The sequence below is a fragment of the Mya arenaria genome, chromosome 3 (assembly GCF_026914265.1).
Source record: "Mya arenaria isolate MELC-2E11 chromosome 3, ASM2691426v1".
In the NCBI taxonomy this organism is placed as follows: domain Eukaryota; kingdom Metazoa; phylum Mollusca; class Bivalvia; order Myida; family Myidae; genus Mya; species Mya arenaria.
The window spans coordinates 16,828,792-16,854,780 of record NC_069124.1 but is presented as its reverse complement, the minus strand read 5'-3'; the positions used below and the strand labels follow the sequence as shown (position 1 = coordinate 16,854,780).

At 34.7% G+C, this 25,989-nt stretch overlaps 1 protein-coding gene across 1 annotated transcript; it reads right to left on the bottom strand.

Moving 5' to 3' along the window:
- Nucleotides 1-3,321: 3,321 nt before the first annotated feature.
- On the bottom strand, nt 3,322-25,974 carry LOC128228977 (elongation factor-like GTPase 1). The gene is made up of 20 exons (XM_052940576.1): nt 25,878-25,974; nt 24,697-24,793; nt 24,151-24,218; nt 23,798-23,882; nt 23,058-23,191; nt 21,909-22,046; nt 21,233-21,322; nt 20,871-20,980; nt 20,215-20,338; nt 18,774-18,990; nt 18,176-18,298; nt 17,804-17,903; nt 17,060-17,208; nt 16,206-16,354; nt 13,249-13,399; nt 8,576-8,707; nt 7,504-7,651; nt 5,850-6,958; nt 5,135-5,319; nt 3,322-4,441 (listed from the first exon to the last, which is right to left on the bottom strand). The coding sequence occupies exons 2-20, from the start codon at nt 24,785-24,787 to the stop codon at nt 4,253-4,255; spliced, it is 3,492 nt and encodes a 1,163-aa protein (XP_052796536.1). The 5' UTR covers nt 24,788-24,793; nt 25,878-25,974; the 3' UTR covers nt 3,322-4,252.
- Between the last annotated feature and the right edge of the window lie 15 nt (nt 25,975-25,989).

Sequence of the window (25,989 nt, the reverse complement as noted above, 5' to 3'; positions counted from 1 at the left end):
AACTTGATGAAGTTCATGCTTATATCGGACTTTGTAAACAGTGTAGGGAAAGTTGGCCACCTTCAGTTTTAAATTTTTATGTATATACATTTAAGTACATTTTCAATATTTCATTCATTCATTAAAATTGACTATGTGTTTTAGCATGAATTTGACAAAATTTGTTTAGAGTGTTTTAGAATTTTCTATTTATAACATTTCAAGATGGAAGTTTTAGAATAAACAAGATATTTCTCAAATTTAAGAGAATGTTCTTGTGTGTTTTGTCTGATTATTTATAGCAAGTCCTTATAAAAACTTTCACCAGCGCTAGAACATTTCTAAATTATTAGATTGAAATACAAAAAAGTGAGGATTACATTTCAACCTTTTGTTGGAATTATTCTGGAAGTGTTGCTGGATTCATTGTGAATATTCTGTTAATACACGTTTTTAAATTTTCACATAACCCTTTTAAATTACTTTTAAAAATAAATGTTGCTGTTGTTACAAGTTTGTTGCTGGTTTCTAGCTCTTTCTCTGTCGTAGCAATTTAAATTGCCATGAGCAAGTATCCACTGGTGGGGATTGAACCTAAAAACATCTTGGATGAGAGGGGGACACCTATACCGCTAGACCACTTACCCTTTAGAGTGTGTATTTAAGTGTGTGTTTTTCCTATAAAATATGGAATGTACGTACGTGTAGATAACTCATGAGCGTAGATAGACCAGAATCGATGTGTAGGCCCAAACGGTGGTAGGGAATCCAGGGCATACTTCCGAAATACTCCCACACGTTTGTTTTAATGCAGGATGCAATTAGGTGCGTTTCCGCTTTACCGTGGAATTAAAAACAAACACAAAAATAAATAGAACTAACCCTGCAAAGAATTACTGGCTTATATTCTCACCCTAACCCGTCAGTTTTATTTTTTGTGGTCTTAATACCAATTTTGAACATAATGTGCAGACCCGGGCCTTAAGTGAGTACATGTAGCGACGCTATTGCTATTGCATTGGTTGTTCATAAAATACCTGATGATACAAATGCCTCTCAAATAACAAGCATGTACATTTTGAACTCCTGCTATCCGCTGGAACTAGCACGTCGCGATGAGGGCACTGGACTTCACGGAATGGAGACATAAATATATTGTCAGCAGTCAATGGAGCGTTAACGAAGGCCAGCGGGTGGCTCTAAAGAGGGCAACGGTTTGCTTCTTTACAAAGTGTCGGCGCTGAGGGACCATTCATATACCAGTAACCGCGGCTTCCACAGTAATTTGGCTCCATTTTTTTCTATGGCGTATAATAAACCTCAACAACCGGCGATGGGTAGATGTCTGTCATTGGCATCAGAAAATCAATAAGTCACACACGGGATTGGGACGGGGTCAAGCCATAATGCAGCTATATTTATACAAGCGCGGGAAGACCATCATCAACTCTAACAGAGGAAGCACATATTACAGCGGTAATTTTGCAGTGCCATACAACTTAACTACAGATGTCAAAGCAGGCATGGTCGTCTTTTTAATTATTTAACAAATAGTTGTCCTGTTTCAGAGCATGCCAATATAATATTGCATATTAAAGCTGCACTCTCACAGACTTGAACGTTTTGAAAACTTTTTTTTGTCTTGGAACGAGCCAATTTTTGCGAAAATCCATGGAAGCCAGTTATATAAGACTGCTGACAAAAAATCAGATCACAGATTTTTATATTTAAGTTAGTAAATTGATGTTTTATGCCCTTTTTCATAAACCGTTAGTAACGGTTTAAGCCATAAAACATTTCGAACGGAAATATAAAAAAACTACGATTTAATTTTTTGTCAGGAATCTTATATCATTGGTTTGCAGATATTTGCGCAAAAATTTGCTCTTTCCAAGACAAACAAGAGCTATCACTGAAGGTGATTAATACCCCCGAACGACGCCCTGATATGAAATTGCAGTCAACTATTTGGAAAGCCAACCTATAAATGACAACTTTATTTTATGGACTATCGTCATTATAATTTGCTAAAATAGTGTAATGATTCATGTACACTGAACTCCTCCTCCTGTGCTGTACCACTGTATAAAGTTTTATTACATTCATTCCGGTAATTTTCAAGTTATGCTCCGGACAAAAAAGTAACAAAGGGCAATTACTCTGTAATTGGCTGAAATAGAATTGCGGTTCTTGTACACTGCACTTCCTCTCATTATAATCTATCACTGTATGAAGTTTTATTAAATTCGATCCAATAGTTTTCAAGTTATACTCCGGACAAGAAAAAGTAACAAAGGGGAGTAACTCTGTAATTAGCTGAAATAAAATTGCGTTTCCCGTCCACTGCACTTCCTCTTATGATCTATCACTGTATGAAGCTTTATTAAATTCCATCCAATAGTTTTCAAGTTATGCTCGGGACAAGAAAAAAATATTAAAGGCCATAACTCTGTAATTAGCTAAAATAGAGTTATGGTTCTTGTGCACTGCACTTCCTCTCATTGTGCTTTACCATTGTATGAAGTTTCAATAAATTCCATCTAGTAGTTTGCAAGTTAATGTCTGGAAAATAATTGACAGCAAAAAACAAAACAAATAAAGGGCAATAACTCAATAATTAACTAATGTAGAGTTATGGTTCTTCAACACTGCACTTCCCCTTATTGTGCTTTACCATTGTACGAAGTTCCAATGTATTCCATCCAGTACTTTTCAAGTTAAACTCTAGACAAAAAAGTAACAAAGGGCAATAACTCAGTAATAAGCAAGAATAGAATTATAGTTATTGTACACTGCACTTCCTCTCATTATGATCTACCATTGTATGAAGTTTAATCCAATTCCATCCAGTAGTTTTTAAGTTATCCTCTGGATAAGGTAAATTGCAACGGACCGACCGACAAACCAACCAACCACAAGGTGACTCCAATATACCCCTTTCAAACTTCGTTTGTCAGGGGTATAAAAATAAAAAAGTTGTAAAATTGGTATATCAGCGAGAGTGCAGCTTTAAAGAGAACTGAAATTACTGGTAAAAACTACAGGATAAATCTCCAGCACTCATGTGGGGATACGAAACTGATTTGAAAAGCCGGACAGTTTCCTTGGAAACTGATCCTATATAAATTGCTGATTAATGGGAATATCATTTTTGAAATAATTAAGAAAAAACAGAACAGACAATTAATTTGCGTACTGACCTTTATATTCTTATATAACACAGAATAGGGATAATGGCAACAGCGATGAATTATTGCAGTTAGATGATCATAAATTTCTGTCTGGCTTAATAATGAAGTACTGATATTAAAAAATCCCTATTTCTTTATCAATTACGTTTTATATTACTTGATATATTACTTTAATAGTATCAGTGATGAAATCTATTCTGTATCAACAACAATATTACAGTTTAACATTATATTACCTTTTTTCACCAGGTCTCATGATGTGAAATAAGTAATATGTTCATATAAAAGGCCTCATTATGGAAGATATTGAAATGAAAATTATTACAATATTATACAGGCATATTATGCTTTAATTTTTAAATAACATTGAAATCAGGAGATTTACAGAACCATTGAAATCAGTTGTTTCGTATGAGTGTACAGCTATAGTTTATACGTTGTTAGGAAAGTTCATAGCTCATAGAAACAGCCATTGTTTTCTTGGTAGAAAGCAGGACTCAATTTCTCTGTTCGTACAGAATCAAACTAAGCTCAGTATTTTGTTTTGGTATGATTTATTATATGTTATATTCTCATTTTAAAGAGTTTTTAGACAGTTAAAGAAAATTATCTTCTTGATCATCATAATTAACTCCTATTTTATTATAGTGTAAAATTAAAATTAAGACAGTCAGTTTGCTAATTGAAATAAGACATTAAAGCTTGCTAAGCTTAATATTTTTTGAGAAATTGGAGCCAGTAGTGATGTCAATTCTGAAGGGCCATGAACTTTACTGAGATGCATCAAACAATTTGTATAACACAAGAAAGAAACAGAGTCTGGCAAGTTACTGGTTGTTTAGAAATTTAATAACCCACATAATTACCGTATTCAAAATGATAACAGCGAAGAGTTGAATTTGCAATTAAAATCCATTATCTAAACATTAACTTATCACAAGATGACCATTACAAACCATTGATTTAACGTTATTTCTGCATAGCTGTAAATTTTAACACAACTTATTTCAAACAGTGAGAGACATTACTCAAAATTCATTTATTTCTCTGAGTCTCCATAACACTTTATCAACAAATCCACTTTATTTATTCCTGGTAAGCGTTCTCTGTTTTTCTGCGTGTTCAACAATTTTCTTATCGACCTTGAGTCCTTTGCGTTCCCGCACGTTGTTCATGTACACCCGGGCGCGGTTTTCTGAGTCGGCCTTCTCCCCATAGTGCATGATCTCCTCCTCAGTCGTGGGCACCCAGAATGGATCTAAATCAATCACCTGTACAAAACAGAATATCATTCTGTAATTTACATTCAAGATAGTACACTTTTTTATAGCAACAATTTGAATATGAATGTTAACTTAAATACAATCAATGGCGAGTGCGCTACATTCATGTTATAACTCTGTTATATCATTCTGAAAGGAAATGAGTAAAGTTATATTGTTGTTGTTTTTTGTCAAAGTCAGACAAATACGAAACTACCTATCCAGAGTGCTTAACAGTTATTGATTTAATATTTAATGCAAAAAAATGATAAAATCAGATAACAAACAACCTTGAAAATTATTTACTTTTTTATTTATTTTTAACAAAGGAATACATTGAATCTAAGTCCTCATGCATTGGTTTGTCCAGGGTTATCGATAATGTGACTATTTAATCTCTTACTGGTTTAACACTTATGAAAACATGTATTTATATCAAGGTGGTTGAGCGTCATGTAAAAAAATAACACGAATAGGAGCCTTGCTCCACCAGGTCACTTGACGAAGGTTGTTTGTCAGCAGTGGTTTGTCAGAGGTGGTCATAAGCTTGTTACCAATACGCTTTTGCCTATAAACCAAATGTAATCCATTCATTGGCCAATGGAAGGGTTGAATTACAACCAGCATCAATTTAATTTATCCTCGTAACAAAGGTTTACTGCACAATAAATTTGCAGACAATACTTAAGTTATATCACCCACCTCCCAGTGACTGAAAACAAGCTGGGGACTGGCGAAGCCACTGGTGCGTTTACGAATCTCCTCTGCGAACCCGAAGCTCTCCACGACGGGAATGGAGGCAAGAATGTTGAACATCTGCGAGCCTTCACGCATCTCGTCCTGCAATATACGCCCATGACGCTTCCCGATCACTGCAAACAACTTGCCTGTTGGGGAGAATGTTTTAAGTTAGAAAATAATATTCATTAAGAGGCACACCCCTTATTAGTTCTTAAGATTTAACATGATTTGTTCTAACTGACTTAGAATATAACATTTTTTCAGCAGGCTCAGAAACCAAATTTTGATTTCATGTCTGTTAAGTTGTAGATCTACAATTGTTAACAATTAAGTGTGGTACTAATTAAATGAAAATATGTGATCCCATTGGCTTGAGATTATATTCTGAGGCTAGGATAAAATACTGAAAACTATATTTATTAACTCTTTTTCACCAATCACACATAAAGGAATATGGCTCAAAAAGAGGTTTGGTTAAGGTTACATACTTTTCAAAAACAGGTAGGGTAGGTAGGCTTTATTTATTTATTTTTTATTAGGCTTTAAATGTAAGAACGTTATTGTCATTGGAGCATTTTGTACTAAAGTTATCTTCTATATTTAGCTTTTAAGTATTTAAACTATATATTGAAAAACACAAATGTTCTTATCATTTTTAAGCTAATCCTTGACTTACCCAGGACCTCAGTGGAAGCCTGTGTGTTACACTTGTACATGGCAGCCATTAGCCGCTGTGGTTGGGTCTGGAATGACTTCAGACACGCCTCCTTTACTATGGAAATTAGCTGACCTGACATGTGACCTTGGACAAGATTCTGACCTTGACCTTTGGAGCTGGGCACCAGTTCTTCCTCGGTTTCATCTTTGTCACTTGTTATGCTTACACTTCTGTTAGTTAATCCATTTTCATGAGATTTAGTGTCAGAATCTTTTGAGGAACCATTACATTCAGATAAAGTCTCTTTTGATTTTGACTCAATGGAATTTGTGTCTAAACTGACTTTTGATAACTTAATTTCTAGGTTTTCACCACATATTTCACTGTTTCTTTCATTTTTGTCTATTCTCTCTGTATTCTTTTCCATCTTAGGCTGGTTACCCGCAACCTCCCATTTTTCCATCACAAAACACACACCTCTCATCGGTTCATCACATAGTGGACCAGTCAATGTAGCCAGCTGGAAACCTGACATCACACTGTATTCATAGTCACGCACAAACACTTTTCCCTTCTGCTTTTCATTAGACAAGCAGTCCCATATTGACAATCTATCATATTCTTCAACTCTATTCACCAAAATATTTGGCCCAACCCTTTTTGGGCCAAATGCCCAAATATGTTCGACAAAATCTTTCCACTGCTTCCCAGCTTCAGTGAATAACTTTTCGAGTTTCTCCTTAAATTCCTTCATTGCCTCCTTTGTTGACTGCTTCAACTTTGACCCCACCTGAATATCAGCCTTATGCCTATCCGAAATCTTACTCGACACATACTGATCAAGTGTTTTAATCAGAAGCTGATTTTCATCAAGGTAGTCTGTAACCTCAGGTGGGAGGGGAAGGGCTCTTATCTGGACCATGCAGCTTTTATTGGGCGTGTAAATTCTGACCAGACCACGTTCAAGCACTTCCTCGTCATCTTCAAACTCCTTCCGAATGACGTTACCGTTCCCTGAATTTTGGGTGATAATGCTTTCGTTCACCATGTCCATTGTGGGTGGGGGAACAATCGTCTCCCGGAAAGGAACAATAGGGGATGAGGCTGTGATCTCTATCTTTGCATACCTATCCAAAGCAAAAAGAAGTACAAGTAGAATTAGGAATCAGACAAAACATTACATATCAATAATAGGGGATCCAAACTGAGTCCTTTGATAAATTCCCGTAGTTACTTCAGTGTAATCTCTTGATAAATGTATGGCTTTAGAATAACATTTTCTATCGTATATTTCTTATGCATTATGTTTTGCATATTGTGTGTTCGAAATTGAATTTTTAAGTGTTTAAAAAAATGGATATTTGGATGCATTGGTGTTCAAATAATGGAAAAACTGTAGTGCATGGTTATTTTTTTTATTCACAAATTTGACAATCACTATTGACAGACCCCAACTTTAACCATTTTAATCGTTTTTCTTTTATACTCAATCATTGAAACAACACTAACTTAGTGCTCTCATTTTGAAAACAAAGTGCAATGCTTTCTTTTTACCGAAGGTTTGTCTAATATAATGATATATAAATTAAAGTGAAAGTGCAGCTTAAAAAAAGTGGACTATAAATATTGAATATGACAATCTGCAATGAATTTGGTCAGGCCCTGCCGTTACCTCTGTTGGAGATCGTCCAGACATTTCTGGAGATGGACCTCCCCAGCGGTGACGATCACATGCTCTCCGGTTTCTTGCACGAGAACTTGGACACACGGGTCTGCCTGGTTCAACAGTCGCAGGCCAGAAACCAGTTTACCCATCTCACCTAAAATATGAAGAAAATATAGGAACATGTCGGAATGTAATAACTATGTTGGTCATAAGTAATCTATTGGATTATGTGACCATAAATTGAATGGTTTAATGACATCTAGCATAATGCAATTAATAATAAGAGTGATCCAGTGGTATAGGTGGCACCCCTCTCACAAAAAGGTTGTGCGTTCAACCTCCACAATGGGCAAATGTTTTCATAGCCACTCAAAGTGGACACCACTGAAGCAAATGGTACAAAGCCGGTTTGGTTAAAGTTATCCAAAATGTTTATTGATTGGTCAATATTTATCCAATAATATCTACTTACCAATGAAATCTTTTTAATGAGTCACCTAGCTTAAAGATTGACAACTTATCAAAGTTTAATACAATTGACTGCTGTACTGGTTCATATCCAGGAATGGTTCCAAGCTCACATCATTTCTGTGATCTCCATTTTCTATAGTTTTATTTGTTATTAAATAAATATTGCCTCCCTTTAGCGGAATAGTGAATCTTGTCAAACAGAGGCAACACTGTGGACCGAAGCTTTAGCCGAGGTTGACAGTGTTTGGCAAGGCTTGACAACATGCACTGTTCCCCTCAAGGGTGGCAATATTCCTTGAAAGTTTACAAAATAATGTAAAGGGAACAAAAAGGGTGTGGTAAAATAAAGGTTAATAATTTCTTTCATATTAAAATGAGCTTGTTAAACCATTGATGTATAAGTTTTGACTATACAACAAATCATAACTTGGGCTATCATAGACGTGATATCTACCACCGCTGGTTGCCTTGACAAAGGATGTTATTGATTACCACAGGAAAAACGAAGGATAGGTGAGGCATCGAAGTACAGGTCAATAAACTTTGTACATGCAACTATGCTTAACAACATCCCTGATGATCCTCCGGGCTGACAAGATTGACTTACCTGGGTGTGTTGGTTCTAGAGCCACTCTGAGGATTGGTGAGGCGTCGAAGTACAAGTCAGTGAATGCTGTACATGCCACAGTGCTCGACACTGTCCCAGACTTGAGAATATGGTCCTCCAAACCTGCTATGCCTTAAAAAAACAAATACATACTCTTTGTAATATAAATGTCAATGGTAAATTCATGAATGGGCGAACCTAGACAAGCCCTTGTGTACAAATCAATTTTGGTTCCCCCCTACATAAAATCAACAGCTTAAACCAAAAAATCTAGAATAAAAATGGAAGGCTGAGCAGTTTTACAAGCAATGTAATTTACTTGTTATAGTTTACTGTTGTTACTCTGAATATTTGCATTCAGAACGCTTGAAAATGTTTCTTTCATCACTGTATTCTTCAAAACTTTCCTACCCAAGGAGACACTCGTACCACTCTCACACCATTAAACATTTCGAGACCACTCTAATGAAAGACCTCCATACTCATACGGCTCACTCAAGTATAAAGGTGTGCAATTCAAAATGCTTTAGGTACACCCCTTGCACCCCATGGCACAGTATTCATGTGACTTATATTTGTTAAAAAGTATTAAAGTCTTGATATGTGGTATCATTTATATCACCATGGCATGCAACAAATTGAAAGATCAATTTCTGAGATAACACGAAGCTCATTCAAATCAGATGGTAAAGAAGTTATTTTTCTTTGACATTATCAGATTTAAAATGCTGCTCGAACAGTTTTCATACATGGGTGGTTTTCAAAATAATGAGGATTTTTCTTTTATCTCTCCTAACTTTTATTCCTTTCACTTTTGGAAAGTGCAAGCAGGCACATTATGGGCCAATTAATGTTGTTAAGAAAATTGTTGAGTTTCAAATGAATGGTTCAATCAGCAAAAAAGTTATGTAAGAATATGTTGCTAAATTTGTCCCCTGTGCACCCAAAAAGTGTGACATTTTACATGAAGACCTTTATTCAAATGTGTTTTATTTTTTGAAACTGAATGATATACTATTTTTTTTATTGTTTTTTATGTAACTTAACCCTTTCTCATTTTAAAAAACATACTTCAAATAAAAAAATATGTATTATCTTAACCAAATTTTAATGTCATATGACGGACCCCCATTCATTTAAAAATGAAGATAGAATATTCGATTCACATTGAGAACACTACCATTCCATTTAAGCACTATTTATATTTAATTACTATGTTATTTTAATAACTTTAACCTGCCAGCTTTATATAAATAACATAGTTTTATTATTTCATACATTATTTTGTCCGTAACTCAGATGCATGACTTATTACCCAAAAATGTCCCCTGTGCACCTTTCCGGTTGTTAGTTGTCAGATTTCTATAATTTCTTCAATAAAATGATATTTTGCTGTATTTCCCAGAAAAGAAAGTTACAACAGATGCAAAAACAGTTTTCAGCCTCTCACATACAGAGATTTGAAGCATCTGCATGGTTTAAAGCAATGTCCCCTGTGCACCCTGTTTTAGCAGATTTCAATAAAATGTCATAAACTAACAAATATGGTGCTATTTCCACATTCTGAGAAATGTGTATGTTATATTTAGACATCACTTGATAGTTTAGCAATTTGATGGTAAGTGTGTAATAGATACTTTTTTATTATTTAATTATAAAGCCATTAAATGTTTACTTTTAAAGGTTTATCAAATTAATTTAAATACAGTTTCAGTATTGAGGCACATAAAATAACATATTTTGTTTAAATATTCTATTTTGATTTTATCATGACAATTAAAAAACATCAAATCAAATATAAATTATTCATGTAATGCTTTTACATGTGCAAGGTATTATATGCTTCAATTCAGTGCACAGCGGACAATTTTTTTCATATGGATAGCAAATATAGCGGTACCAGATTATAATTTTGAACAGGAAATAAGTACTCTAGTGGAAAAGCTTGTAGTTAAGCTTCCTTTTCCAAAGAGATCACATAGAAAATATGAAAACAAATGAAGAAAAGACTGTTGAAAACATTAACACAATGAAGTCTAGGAAGTGCAGAGAATGACTTAGGAAAGATCAAAAGTTGCAGAAAATGTATGACAGAGATCGAGATACTGAGAAAAAGAGCAGAATTTGCCAGGTATTGCCCAAAAGCTAAGAAAGAGGACAAATAGATTCTATATATGATTTACAAATAAAAGAAAAGGAGAAACTAAAGAAGCAGGGGCAGAAAAGAAATAAAATGAAGCGAAATGAGCAAACAACAAAAGTCCAGAAAATGACAGAGAGAATAAAAGGAGAAAGGTTAAAATGAGAAGGTATGAATACACACAGTTGAAGCAGCATTAGTTCAGATAAAGCACAACATGCAAAACAACCCCTTCGGAGGGATTCCATGGCATGGGCCTCCACAATTAACCGTCTGGTAAAGAATGCCACACCAAAGTGAAAATAAAAGTCATGTTGTAGAAAATTACACAATTGGTGATGTCTGTCAGTCATAGTCATAAGAAAGTAGGCACAACAACTAATTCAGGAAAAAAATATAAAAAGGCAGCTAGTATACACAAGCAATGCTAAGAATATGTGGAGTTGCAAGAAAAGTCTTTGACAATTAAAAATGGACCAAAGTAAAACCATGTCAAAGCCAGGTGAATTTAAATCCTTGTGGAAACCAAAAGTTGAGAATTTTCTTGAGTTTAATTCTTGAATAATGCCTAATAAAAAAAATACTATTCTATTGAGTAGGATGCCAAAAGCAAAGAGGCATCTTTTAAATATAGACATGTGAATTAAATTTAGACATGTTCACTTAAGTGTTTAATGGTAACAGGTGCATTGAGACCAAAATCTTTATTCCACTCTGTGGTTTTATTTTATTCCATTGTTTAGAAATTTAGTTTTGTAGGCTCTAATAAAATCTTTCAAACATTTACAGTTTTGTTTCAAGCTTTACTGAAAGTACAGTTCCTCTTATTGTAAAAATGTTTACCAGGAAAAAAAGATACAAAAATAATTACATAATTAAAAAATTTTACTTGCATTATGATTTGTCCCCTGTGCACCCTTTCCATTATTTAACAAAGTATTAAACATGTATGAATTCTAGTACTTTATATTACCATTGATGATATTTTCTTATTTTTAGACTCGATAGGAAGTAATAAATGTTATATATGTGACTGTTTGCTGTAAGTTGTTCTCTTAGCCACTATTTTCCATTTGCATCATTACATGCTGTTGAATTTGAGGAAATTGTTGTGAAAAATGTGATACTGAAGAAATTTTGAGGAATACACTCTATCATATACACAGAAATGTCTTAAGTTGATTACAAATCATTATTTTATTAACATGAAAGTGAATAATAATGCATATTATATTGGCTTTCAATATGTGTCCCCTGTGCACCGAAAAATAGTTCAATTTTGAAATGAAAAATTTGGCAATTGTAAGTTACAATACATTCTTGAAATTTGGTATGTGGTCTATAAAGATGCATAAGGTGAGGTTAATGTAGATTTTTCCCTTATATGATTCTTGTTTTAATTACAGCAAAAACTTTGTGAGGTAACAATTTATTTTTGGCTTCAAATTTAAATAAAATGTGTTGATTTTTTTTATTTTTCTTAAACAACTGAGTTATTATGCACATGACTACACACAGGTACCAATTACTGATTATATAATTCAGAAAAACATATGATTTATGCAAGGTTCTTGTCATAAGACACTTTTATCAATCAACCATATTGTAAGAAATGTTCGCAATATTTGGATTTAAGGTCAAAATATTTTTTTATTTGTATTTCCTGATACTTTCCCAAAGTTGTTTCTGTGTAATTTGAAGTATTTACTTTCATGTAAAATAGGTGACAATCATGAAAACTGGGTTTGAATTTTCAACCCCTATGTCACACTTTTGCCTCATTATTTTGTAAACCACCCATTTAGAAAAAAAACACCACACTCTTAGATTTGAAAAAAGACAACATTACATTAAAGTAGTGAATTATCATTGAAATCAATATGAATACAATATACATATAGAACTCGTAGCCAACCCAACATTGCAATCACAATACATTATCTTGATTGTGTTATCTTAGATTCTGTTACCATGACACTAATATCACCTTAGAAAGTAAAATTATCCACCATTAGAATCATTTTCAGATCAGCTGCTATTAAAGTAGTTTTCAAGTCATTATCTCCTTAGCAAATACCGCAATCATTTTCTTTTGTTTTTATATAAGGTTCAACTACCGCAATCATTTTCTTTTGTTTTTATATCAAGTTATTAAATGACAGATACTTTTTTCCACATTAAATAAGAAGTGCTAGATATACATGTAATTTGAATCAACAAACACAAACTAGAATACTGCTGTTTGCAAATAACTTAGCAAAATGTGCTAATCAATAAAAAAAAACACAGTGCAATGCATTTTTGCACCAAAGAGACAGATTATTTGTACTGCACTAAATGCTGCTTTAAGCAGTCAGTTTCAATGCTTTAAAGTGTTTCATTTATCAACATGCCACTCGTACCAGTATAAAACAAATTAGTTCAACATATCTGTATTGATATATTATAGATCAAGATATTGGTGAAAAAATTGTGATTACAATGTATTTAAGTTTTTTTGTTTGTTTTTTCAGATCTATACAAGGGAGGTTACCCAGCACATTTCCAGCGGGAACACTCTCCAGGGCCTCCAGTTCTCTGCCCATGAACATGTAGAGGTCTGTCACCGTGGCAACAGTCACATGATCATCACTTGACAGGTCTGAAACAGTTGCCGTGGCATCAAGGTCCCTGGCTTCTGTCAGCTTAAATATAGGGTTACTACTTTATGACAACTGGTTGGGCCTAAAAAAAAAATACATTTGGTTCGGGTTACCCGACCCTACCTACGGAATAGGCGCCGACCCTAACGTTTTTATAGTCAGTTTGAAAAAAAAAAAGTAAAATTAAAAAAAAAAAAAAAAAAAAAATTCTTAGCACCGACATCCAGACACATTTTTTTTGGCAAATTCTATTTTGAAAAGATAACCTAAATTAATGGTTTATATAACCAAAGTCTAACTTGCCATGTATTTTTGGTGTCCAACACATGTTGTGTGTCATGTATCATACATTTTTTTTCAATCTGTCAACCATTTCATGATTTTTTTTCTAGAAAACATTTTTTTTTAATTGTAATTAGAAAACAGGTCATTACTTAGTCAGCAATTGGTTGTTTTCAACCAAAGTGCATTTTAACTGTATTTGCTGGTGTAAAACATGTGTTCCAAAACTTAAAATCTGTCAATGCTTCATTAGTAATTGTCCGGACACTGTATTTTTTGGCAAATTCTAAGTTTAAAAGGGGGCAAAACTCCATAAAAATTAGTAGTATGTAACCTTAGCATAACTTGACCTGTTTTTTATGGTGTTAAACATGATAACCAAAAATATTCAAATCTGTCAACCTTTCCATGAGTTCAGAAACCTTAATAAAAAAACACAGACCGACAAGATCACTCAAATATGTGTTTGATCAAGTGACTTAGTAATCTTATTTTGTTAAAATGATTATAATTGACTATTTATTCACTGAAGCTAAAGAACATAACAATTTACAATGCTAAGTACTAAATTTACTGTCTTGTAACCATGAAATAGGTATTTTGACAAGTAGGCAAGTGGTGTTCAGACTACTTTTTTTTTCAAGATACATGTACATTCATTATTTAAGATATCTGTTTAAAGCCTTCTTATACTAAAATCAAACTCTTCTTCTGTTCAAATAATGCAAAGTTAATTGAAGTATGATAACTTTTCTTTGTTTCAAATGATGTATACAAAAGGGATCAAATTCTAGTTTGCCGGTAATATTTCTCAGTCACTTTCTAGAGTTTACATTAAACAGGCAATATTCTTTGTTTGATACGTGTAAAAGTTAAATACTTAAAGCAGAAAAAATCATATTCATTTTTGCCTGTAAAATAACTTTTTTAAGCAGAGCAAACACATATACTGTATACATGTCATAACATGGTGCATATACCTGGTTTCTCTGAAAAATATTAAGAGGGGAAGTAACATACGCATATGTTAAAGTATGTGTATTGTAAGATTTCCTTCCCTTTTATATTTCTTGTCTGGATTTTACAGTATTTTTGTACACATGGGTACTGGATGTAATTTTGTAAACAGTGATCAACTTTTGTTATTAAATTTAAAACAATCTTTACCTAATGGAAAGTGTTGGTACAATACACATGACTGTCAGAGAACTATTCCTGTCCCAAAACTTAGAACCTACTGGTACTGTATACAGCGACCAGTTCATAACAAAGGCAGTCACATGGGTTTAAGATGAAAAATTTCTTTGAGATCTTTAATTTGTTGACCTAACCAATACAGTCACAATATTCTTAATTTCTCACTCAGATACAACACATTTAAAACAAGAGAAAGTTACAGCCCGGACCCGACAACCTATACTCTATGTCCTTATATGCAGCACTCCATTGTGAATAAACACTAAGTGTGACCTTGACCTTTGAGATAGGGACACAGGTTTTGCACGCGACACGTCGTCTTGGTATGTGGTACACATGTGGCAAGTTATTTTAAAATCTGTCCATACAAGGGAAAGTTACAGCCCGGACACGACAACCTATACTCTATGTCCTTATATGCAGCACTCCATTGTGAATAAACACTAAGTGTGACCTTGACCTTTGAGGTAGGGACACGGGTCTTGCAGGCGACACGTCGTCTTGGTATGTGGAACACACGTGGCAAGTTATTTTAAAATCTGTCCATACAAGAGAAAGTTACAGCCCGGACACGACAACCTATACTCTTATGTCCTTATATGCAGCACTCCATTGTGAATAAACACTAAATGTGACCTTGACCTTTGAGGTAGGGACACGGGTCTTGCACGCGACACGTCGTCTTGGTATGTGGAACACATGTGGCAAGTTATTATAAAATCTGTCCATACAAGGGAAAGTTACAGCCCGGACACAACAACCTATACTCTATGTCCTTATATGCAGCACTCCATTGTGAATAAACACTCAGTGTGACCTTGACCTTTGAGGTAGGGACACAGGTTTTGCACGCGACACGTCGTCTTGGTATGTGGTACACATGTGGCAAGTTATTATAAAATCTGTCCATACAAGAGAAAGTTACAGCCCGGACACGAAAACCTATACTCTATGTCCTTATATGCAGCACTCCATTGTGAATAAACACTAAGTGTGACCTTGACCTTTGAGGTAGGGACACGAGTCTTGCACGTCACACGTCGTCTTGGTATGTGGAACACATGTGGCAAGTTATTTTAAAATCTGTCCATACAAGGGAAAGTTACAGAGCCGGACGGACGGACGGACGGTGCGATTTTAATATGCCCACCTTCGGGGGCATAAAAAAAAAAGTCTTTAAAAGTGTGGGATTATTTTGCCAAAAGGTAATACAGGCAGAACATCATAGAATTAAGTTGAACACTACAACCCTCCCAGATTACTGTCAAGTCCCTGAAGTACTATAGCAGAACTCAAGTTTCCAAGAATTTTTTAGATATCCTCAAAAAAGACTTTGACCTGTTGTTGTATACATGCAAAAAATCTCTACCTTTTGTAGAGCACGAGCGGGGTCATGTTTTGGGCCGAGGACGTAGAGCTTCTGTCCCTTACGTACCCTCCCACTATACACCCGGGCAAAACCAACAAACACTTGCCCCTCCAGGTCCTCAGCCACACCGGGTTTATTAGCTGGCCAGTCTGGAAAATACACACCAACAAATAAATAGTAGCTGTCTTTTAGTAAAAATCATTCTGGGTAAAAACGATTACATAATTATTGTACGTCGATTATTTCAAGTGCTGTCTGAATACAGGATTTCATTGCTGAGTGTTAAATATTCTTATTTGTATTGTTTGTTACTTTTGCATGGGTCTAATAATAGACACATGGAATTTCCAATAAAATGAGGCGACTAACGTTCATTTAACAAGTAAGAGTCAAGCGCTTCAATGTTTGCAGACAAGATCATCTGTAAGAGTTTGTTTGTTTGCAAACATGGATTTAAATAAGCGATATTGATATGATAATGTTACCCTAGCTTGGGTATTAAATAGTTTCCAACAGTTCTAGTCAACAGACACTTTTAAAACAAGTCATAATCAAGCGCTTCAATGTTTGCAGACGCGATCATCTGTAAAAGTTTGTATGTTTGCTCAACAGATGTAAAATTAACATCTTCAATGTCATATATTCTTTACCTTGCTTTATATTTATTATATTACAAAGTAACGAAAATATAACATGAAGATCAGCTCATAATTCAGATCTTTTATAAAATGGACCCCAAAACACTTACTAAGTGAAGTTTTATCAATTGGAAATCACAAAAGCTCACATGACCTTGTACTAAGTTGGGCTTAATAAATCTTATAAGTAAACAAACTTTGCCTTTAAAAACTGACCTGCCACAGCTTGCCCATCTGCCTGTCCATTCTCCTTCCCCTGTGTCTCGGCTCCACCCTCCTCCGCGGCCTGCCTCTGCTCCATCCTGACCGCATGCCTCTGTCTGGCTGCCTCACGTCGCCTCTCTAGCTCCGCCTCTGTGAGTGGCCTACAAGCAAACAACAGATTATCAGGACAAAAGTATCTTAGTGATGTCTGAGTGGTTACCATAGGGCATTCTGGATATGAGGGACCTAGGTTTGATCTCCATTCCCAGATTTGTCGATGATTGGTACATGTTCTGGTTATCACACAGGAATAATGGTAAATGGTCTGTAATCACATGTTCATCATGAATACATTTTCAGGAGATTGTATATACATTCTAATGATTGTGTATACATATTTTTAGAGCTTATCCTACTTCATATTCATGACCTTATATAAATTTAGCTTTATGCACATTTATGATACTGATTTGGGTAAAATTTGATAATCAATTTATGCTCTTTTTACGAATGGCTAGCCAAATCAGTACATCAGTCAATAGAGCTTAGCTAATTTCTAGATAAGCATTAAAACACAAGGTACATGTTCATGAATAACACAGAACTCGACTATAAGTATACGTCTTCTGACCATTTTTTAGTTTAGTTTAAGACTATTTTACAATACATTTGATCATATCAAAGGCTCCCTACTATTTTATCAAAATATTGCCCGAGAACATAGATATTATTTTCTCGGCCTAACGTTAACAATACCTCTGTTTATTTTGAGGAAGTGCAGTCTTGTCCACTGGAACCATTTTCGACACAAATATGATTGTAGGCTTCTCTTCAGATGAGCTGCACGCCAGGAAATCTGTAATAATGCATATATGAAGTAAGAAAAACAAGAGCACAACATGCAGATGCCAACTCTCGTCTTTCCTTTTTTCAAAAGGGGCATAACTCATCCATTACGAAAGCCAGAGTTATGGGCCTTGCTACACATGTGCCAAATGTCTCTGACAAAAAGTTTAATGTGAATATGAGTTATGGCCAAGGTTAATGGTTTAGCATGACAAAGTATAAACATAAAACAAGGTCTATGTGTAGCCAGAATTTAAGTGTAATACAAAATTCGATACTTACCCTGTTTGAGAGCCTGTGTCTGTGGAGGAAGGGAGTCGAAGCGTCGGGCCTGGTTGCACATTAACTTTTCAATCTTCTCTTCTGCAATCTCCAGGGGCGATGGCAGCTTCTCCACAACCTTACCTGGTAAAATGTTGGCAGATAATACATGTGATCAAACATTTTCACAACTGAATGGATACCAGAGAACATCTTTAATATGAGTCAATAAATGGTAACACATAAAATGAAAGTTAACATATTTTCCATTTTTTAAGAGGAATATTTTTTAAGAAGCATATTTCTTTTCAAGAAATTGTGTTGAACATAGAAAGCAAAATATTTCATTCAGAATATTATCCGGTGGACCCAGAAATTGAAAAGCCTACATGTATGATCATTTTCATTTTAGCATTCCATAAATAAATCTATCTTATCCATTAAATATTTGTGATTTTAATACAGTATCATACCCAGCACGGCTCATGAGAGAGAAAGCCACTGTCCAATCTAATAAATATAAACATCATAAGACCTTGTAGACCTTATCTACAGGTTACTTGTAAATCATAATTTCTTAATCATTCTATATTATCATTAATCCAAAGTTTAACCGTACCCAGCACAGCACTTGAGATAGGAAGCCACTGCCCCATCATGGCCTGCAGCAGGACACGGGTGTCGTTCTGCCGCGTGTCCCGTACATTCATCTTCAGCCCAAGGGATGCCTGTATCTTTTTTGTCATTTCCATATCACGCCGTATTAACACAGCCTCGTACACAGACCAGATACTCTCCAATACAAACTGGACAAACAGTGGTTTCTTCCCCTTTAACTGGAATAAAGTTTAAGTAAATAATTTTCTTTCAAGTTATTTATGTGTGTAACTCTTAAGAATTTGCCAGGAATTTGGACCAGATATGGACAAGAACAAGAATATCAACAAAATATTCATGGCTCTTGGGAATCAACTATGCAACCTTTCAAATAAAACTGAGGTACATGGTAAAGATTTATGTACAAATTACTACCTTTAAACATGTGTCCATGAGCATGCTCCAGATTATTGTAATTGGACCTCAGGAAGAACGATGAGCACAGGACTCACGATGCAGAGCAAAATGAATCACAATAAAATAACAAGAGGACTGCAGACCAAACGCCAATGAGTCTGTATTTTTAAGTCAAAACAAGGGCATAACGCAACAATTACAAGCCCAAGTAATAGGCGTGGCTATACATCTGCCCATTGTCACTGGCAACATGTGTACCAAGTTTTATTGAGACAAAGTTATTTACTCTCATTACCTGGACGGTATGTTTCCTGAATGTAGGGTACATACCAACCAGGAGGGGGAGTATGTAGCAAGGTGCATATTTCCGTTTGTGTGTTTGGTATGGTTCCATATCGTATATTGTCTTGTATTGTTTGTGTATTTGTTTTCTTGTCGTGTTTAGTGTCGTGCTACGTGGCTATTGTCTTATATGCTTTACTGTTCGTCAATGTCCGTCGATGTTCGAGTGCGTCAGAGCGTAAATACTGGTTATGCGAGTTGATCTATATTTATGAGAGTGATCGATTGGTTGATAATGCCCTTCTCTCCTTTTCCCGCTTCATTGCACACGCCCTTATTAACATATACAAATAAATAATTCTCATCTGAATCGTCAATGACTTAAGTCAACAACTACACTTGTAACATTTGTTACTTATTGATTTATTTCATAAGCATATTCGCTCTTATCTTTGAGCAGTAATATTCAAGTTCTATTTATGTAATTATTATTTAGACGTGCTTGGTTTCTTTGACATTGTTATAAAATAAACAATCAAACTCTTAAGTTGAGTGGTGGTTTACACACAGCCACTACATGAGTATTTCCTTCAGCTATAGCCATGGTTAAAGCTTTTTTCACTGTGATGTGGCAAAACCCAGACAACACCAAGGCTATGGCAATATCTAGGAGTGTTTTGTTCAAAAACATACAACTTCGAAAAAAATACAAGCTAAAAAGTAATTTGATAGGTTTAAAAATTCTTAGAGCAATAATTACTGACCTGGGCACCCTTCATGATCCTCTTTGTCTTGCTGTTGAGGAAGAAGTCGCCCCACAATGTTTTCTGCAGGCCTTCTACATTCATACCAAGCTTCTTGCCATAGATATCGGCAAACTGGTCAATCCTGGAAAAATCATGAATGTTCAAATATTTACATTTACCTAGTCTGTTCTATATAGAAATTCTAATTTAAATTTTCGACTGATTGGTGTTATGACATTATTGTATATTTCATTGTTGCATTTTGATTCAACAAGCATGACTGGTCATTGATTTGCAAAAACACACCAAAGTGTTCATACTGCATGAACGCACAAAAAATATGAATCAATCCAAGAAAGTGCATGCTGTAGTGGCTTAATTTGTGTAGGTTGATCATGCATTTACCTGTATTGAAACTATCTGAATATTGAATACTGAAGAAAATCAACTTGTACACATAACGAAATATGATCTCATTTGTTCTTGCATATCCATCCAGCAGCGTTTGGACCAATTCATTAAACACAGCATGATTCAATAAGGTACGGAGTGAAGAAGGAATTTTCAATTGAAGTATTCTATTTCTAGACATTTCAAACAACATATAAAAACTTTTTATTGTCAACACTTAAATATGTACTAGCATTCTATTTCTAGATTGGGAGAAGACATACGTGAATCCCCATCCATCGTAGGCGGAAGCAAACACGACGTTGCCGAGGTCGGGGGAGAAGTAAATGTTCTTGTGCTCTTGTTCGTCTGCTTCCTCGTGCCAGTCATGTGTCTATGGAAAAAGTTATTGTGTGGAGATATTTACATACATTCACATTGCTGACATTGAAACTACTATGATTTTAAAACTTCACATTTTTAACTCTTTCTTATACTTACACACACAATGGAACTAAAAAATTCAAAAGATAATTTTGTCATCTGACTTTTACATTCATTATTATTGTATACATATAAATATTACAGAATTTTTGGTGAGTGTCCTCCTGATCAAGTTCAAAAAAAAGAAGAAAAAAGTTCATACCTGTTGAGTGCCCCCCTCAGTTTGAGTGGGATCCGAAGAATATAAGGACATCACGTCTGCCGTAAATAGCTCACTCGTCACAACATTCACCTGTACAATTTTATTTATTGAATTAAAGGCTTATTTCAAAATAATAAACAATAATAATAATACAATGAAGAGGCCATTTCATTTACCATCTAGCTATTCTTTCTTTCAAATTCAAGATTCTCACCTTCTCATATTTAAGAGTTCCTGGACTCACAATTATGCTTTTGAAGATTTAATAAATTCCTTTATAAACAAATATAAACAGTCTTTATTCTAGAATTTGTCTCTTGGGTTCAAACTCAAGATGAAAAACCAACAAACTGAGACTGAAATCTCACAAACTGAAAATGATGGTACAAGACTACACTTATAATTACATCATTGATATTCCATCTTTACCACATTTTTTATCAAACAACCATTGATCAGGAACATACCATGATCTGTAAGATTTCTGACTGAAAAACGTCTTTAACAGTGATCATAATTAGCAAAGGCCTGCAAGCCCGAAACAAGCTAAGAGTTGTCAAGAAATCTTTTCAATTTGTTTATATACTCTGGCTTGTTGGTAATTTTATTTATATCTTCTTTGGGCTGGTTAAAGAAAATGGTAATTTGAATGACTTTTTGAAAAAGAAGTCCCAACCTGTTCCAATATCTGCTGTAGGTGTATGAAGGCCTGGAGTGGCTCCATCTCAAGCTCTGTGATGAGGCGGTCGAGTTTGTTGAGTACGAGAATCGGACGGATATTCTCCAACCACGCCTGGCGCAGCACTGCATGGGTCTGTTTGAAGTTATTGCACAGTTTATGAATACATTTACTCATATAAGGTGGATGCATTATGCGCAAGAATTTGTCAGATTATATCCAATATACTCAAATCACGCCTGACGCAGCACTGCACAGGGCTGTAAAAAGGTATTTCATGGTTTAAGATATCCTTTAATCCACATATGTGGAAAGATTAAGCCCCAAATCAGGTCAGATAATATCAGATACTCTCAAACTACGCCTGATGCAGCACTGCGTTTGGCTGTAAAAAGGTATGGCACTTATTAAGAACAATTGACCCATAGGTTGAAGGATTAAGCACAAGAATAGTTAGGATAATATCTGATATTCTCCAGCCACGCCTGACTCATCACTGCGTAGGCCTGTTACAAATTCTGACTTGGCTTTCGGGAAACATTTACCACCATAAATGGTAGAATTGAACTAAAATGTTAAAAAGATATACTCCAGTAGTGCCTGATGCAGCAATGAAAGTATCGTGTTACAAGTTGTGACATAATTTGTGACATAATTTTAATAAAAAAATTTACCCACACACATGGTAAAATTAAATGCAAATGTTAAGTGGCAATAAATGTGTCACAGAGCAATTTGTGACACGGTACTCAGGAAACATTTACACAAAATAATTACTAGAATTGAATACATATACAGAAGTTGATATTCTTAGGGTGTGCCCAACTTGGCACCACATTGGTCTGTTCCAAGGTGTGACACAGTTTCAGGATAAATAGCAAACCATGTATTATATTGACTAGTCAACCTTTGTGTGTGGTGGTAATAGGGCCTGAGCACAGATGCCAAATCACAAAACTGTGTTATTATCCGTATGCACTGACAAAACCCCTGAACATGAACTTTTCATCCCCATAATATTTTAACACTCTAAAAAGCTTTGACAATCAAAAAAGAATTTGATCACAGCTTTGCATGTTAATTATGTTTCATCATTACATGCATGTGGATTAATTTGTCTAAGAAAGTTTACTCCTGCCATCTCACCTGGGGACAGACACCCTCCACAACGTCGACAACAACAATGGCCCCGTCACAGAGTCGTACGGCCGTGGAGACCTCACTGGAGAAGTCAACATGGCCCGGTGAGTCAATCAGGTTCACAAGGAACTCTCCAGTATCTGCACAGGAAACGGAAAATATACAGTATCTGCACAGTAAATGGAAAATATATCTTCCTCATTATAAATACTAGTAATACACATGAACTCTGCAAACACATGCCAATACACATTAGGGTGGGGGTGCATATATATGTTATGGTCCTTCATACTCCACTCAAGTAACTGATTATCGATAGTACACTTTTTTGACAATACTTTTATTGTAGTTTTATTCTTGTACAATCACTCCTAAACCTTAACTATACATATGTGTATGTTTGAAATTAGTTGGTGTTGTTGTTGCTTTTGGCCATATTGTTGAAGTGGACAACCAAACACTTTCCAATGTAATAATGAAATCGAAGGAGTAAATTGGCAGAAATAACTGGAATGCAAATAATGAGAGGAAAGAAGAACAACAACTCGTCTGTTGAATCAATGATTGATTTTGACCAAATGCAACTTAAAGTCGCCAATTTCAGGCCCAACCAATCAATTTTCGACTATAATTAATCGTCGGAACATCCCTAGTAATAGCCAAGGTTAAAGTTTTAGAACAAAACCAAGGCTTTTGTTCAATTGTACAAAAGAAGTTATGAAACGTTTTAAAGAAATATTTTTCACCATTATGAAAGTGTAGCGAGATGGCACTTGACTTCATGGTAATGCCACGGATCTGTTCATCTTCCCGACTGTCCAGATACCGCAGCTGTAAGGTAATGAAATATTTATTCCAGCTGTGACATTGCACATTCAGGACATTTTCAGACTTTGAAAAAATATCAAACCATGCCAAACAAATTATTAATGCTTCTGAAAGAAGCATCAATAAGTTGACATGCAAATAATTTCGCATGTTCAGATTTGTCATGCATATAAATTATTGATCTGTTAAAATAATAGCAAGATTAAAATTTAAACAGAATTAAGCACATTTTTTTGTGATTCAATAAAATTCGATACCAAAAGAAACAAACCTTTCCAGCCATTCTTTGGGAAATAATCCCATTGCTGGCTACTAATGCATCAGCTAGAGTTGTCTTTCCTGAAATATGAGGGAAACAACATGATAAACTACCATAATTGTGGCAAAACCTCGCAACAGGTACTACAATGTCGAAATGAACAAGCCAAAATTGCTTCGGATTTTAATGTGTTGAAGTAATAACTACTTGGAATATGGAGTATTTCTTAAATTGTTAGCTTGCACATGTGTAGCTCACCAAACAATTTTACCAAAATAGGACAATGTTGGAGAGATATGTTTTAAAGATATATTTTGAGATCAATTACAAAAAAATCCTAATGAATTAATCAAAGCGTATGTGCTCTGACATTTTCACATATTTTAATTGCAATTAATGACTTCTGTTTTGAAATATTTACCAACATGTTTCAAAATTTTAAGAATAAAAAGTGCACCATTCCAATTTTTCAAAAAATATGCCTGAGAACCTAAAGGCATTTTTGGGGGGCCTAGGTAATTTAATTATTTACTACAAGCGTTTTGCAAAAATACTCACCATGATCAACATGGGCCAGAATACAAATATTTCGCACGTTGCCAGGGTTACCCTGCAGCTCGGCCAACTTCTCAGTTGTTGTTGTTCTCATTTTACTCTGCAATCAATATAAGATATTTTAATGTACAACCTTAAATTGACATATTTTTCAATCTTTTAAAAATAAAAAGCTCATGTAACCCTTTCTTTAATCTATAACCACATCGAGTCAAAGGATTAAACACTGACTCACTCAGGAAGGAGTCAACTACACCTTACTGTATTTAAAAATTAGAGGACTCTGTCAGAAAATAGCCCAATTTTTTTTTATAGACTTTCACAGTGAATGATTTGATTTATCTCACAAGCTAACTGTTTGACTTTCTTACTGAGAAACACAGCAGTCCACTGTCAGAACAGTATAAAAACTCATTCTTTGTGAAAACATCACTTATAGACAAATGTTTATTTGTGAAATGTTCATGATGAAATTTGCTTTGTAACCACATTAAATACTATTTATATGTGAGACTGCTTTTTTATCGGTACTATTTTCAAAGTTTTTTCTCAACTTTCTTTTTGAATAAGTAATTTTTTTTATCAAGAACAGTGATTTTAATTGTCATTTGGATCTATGTTAGCATATGAAACATTATTTAACCAAAGACAATTAAATAACAGCAGAGCTGAATGTAACATTCAACCCCTATCGTGAACATATCAAAATAAGATTAGCCCTGTGCACTTTATGATTTTTTAACAAGACATATATTGTTTTGGTTGTTTCAAATGTTTAGCTGCCTTTGTGTTTACTTCATTTTAAATGTTTTTTTATTAACCAATGACCGTGAATCAAAGCACCAGACCATTTGGCTTCTTTAAGTATACATCTTAAACCTTTTTTTAATATTGTTGAATGTTTTAGTAAAAAACTGGAACTTTCTATCCATATATGGTTTTGGGATCGTAAAATACTAGGTATCATTTCGCGTTATTGGTCAATGGAATGAATAAGAATTTAACTAGTGGTGTCTGCCCTAAAATTGCATGTTGAAAGTTATCCGAATTAGTCCGAAATATGTCCATTTCATACGGCCCCATATTAATAACAATCTATCTGATTTATACTCATAATACATACCGAAAAAGTCAAGAGGAGAAAGAAAATTACAGTACAATCAGTTCATAGACAGTTTACTCACATATTCCTTCAATAACTGACATGTTAATTCACCATGCGTTATTGCAAAATTTGTTGACAGCGATTGCAGTTATATTATATCTGCCGGAACCCGGGACCGATTACCCGAAAAG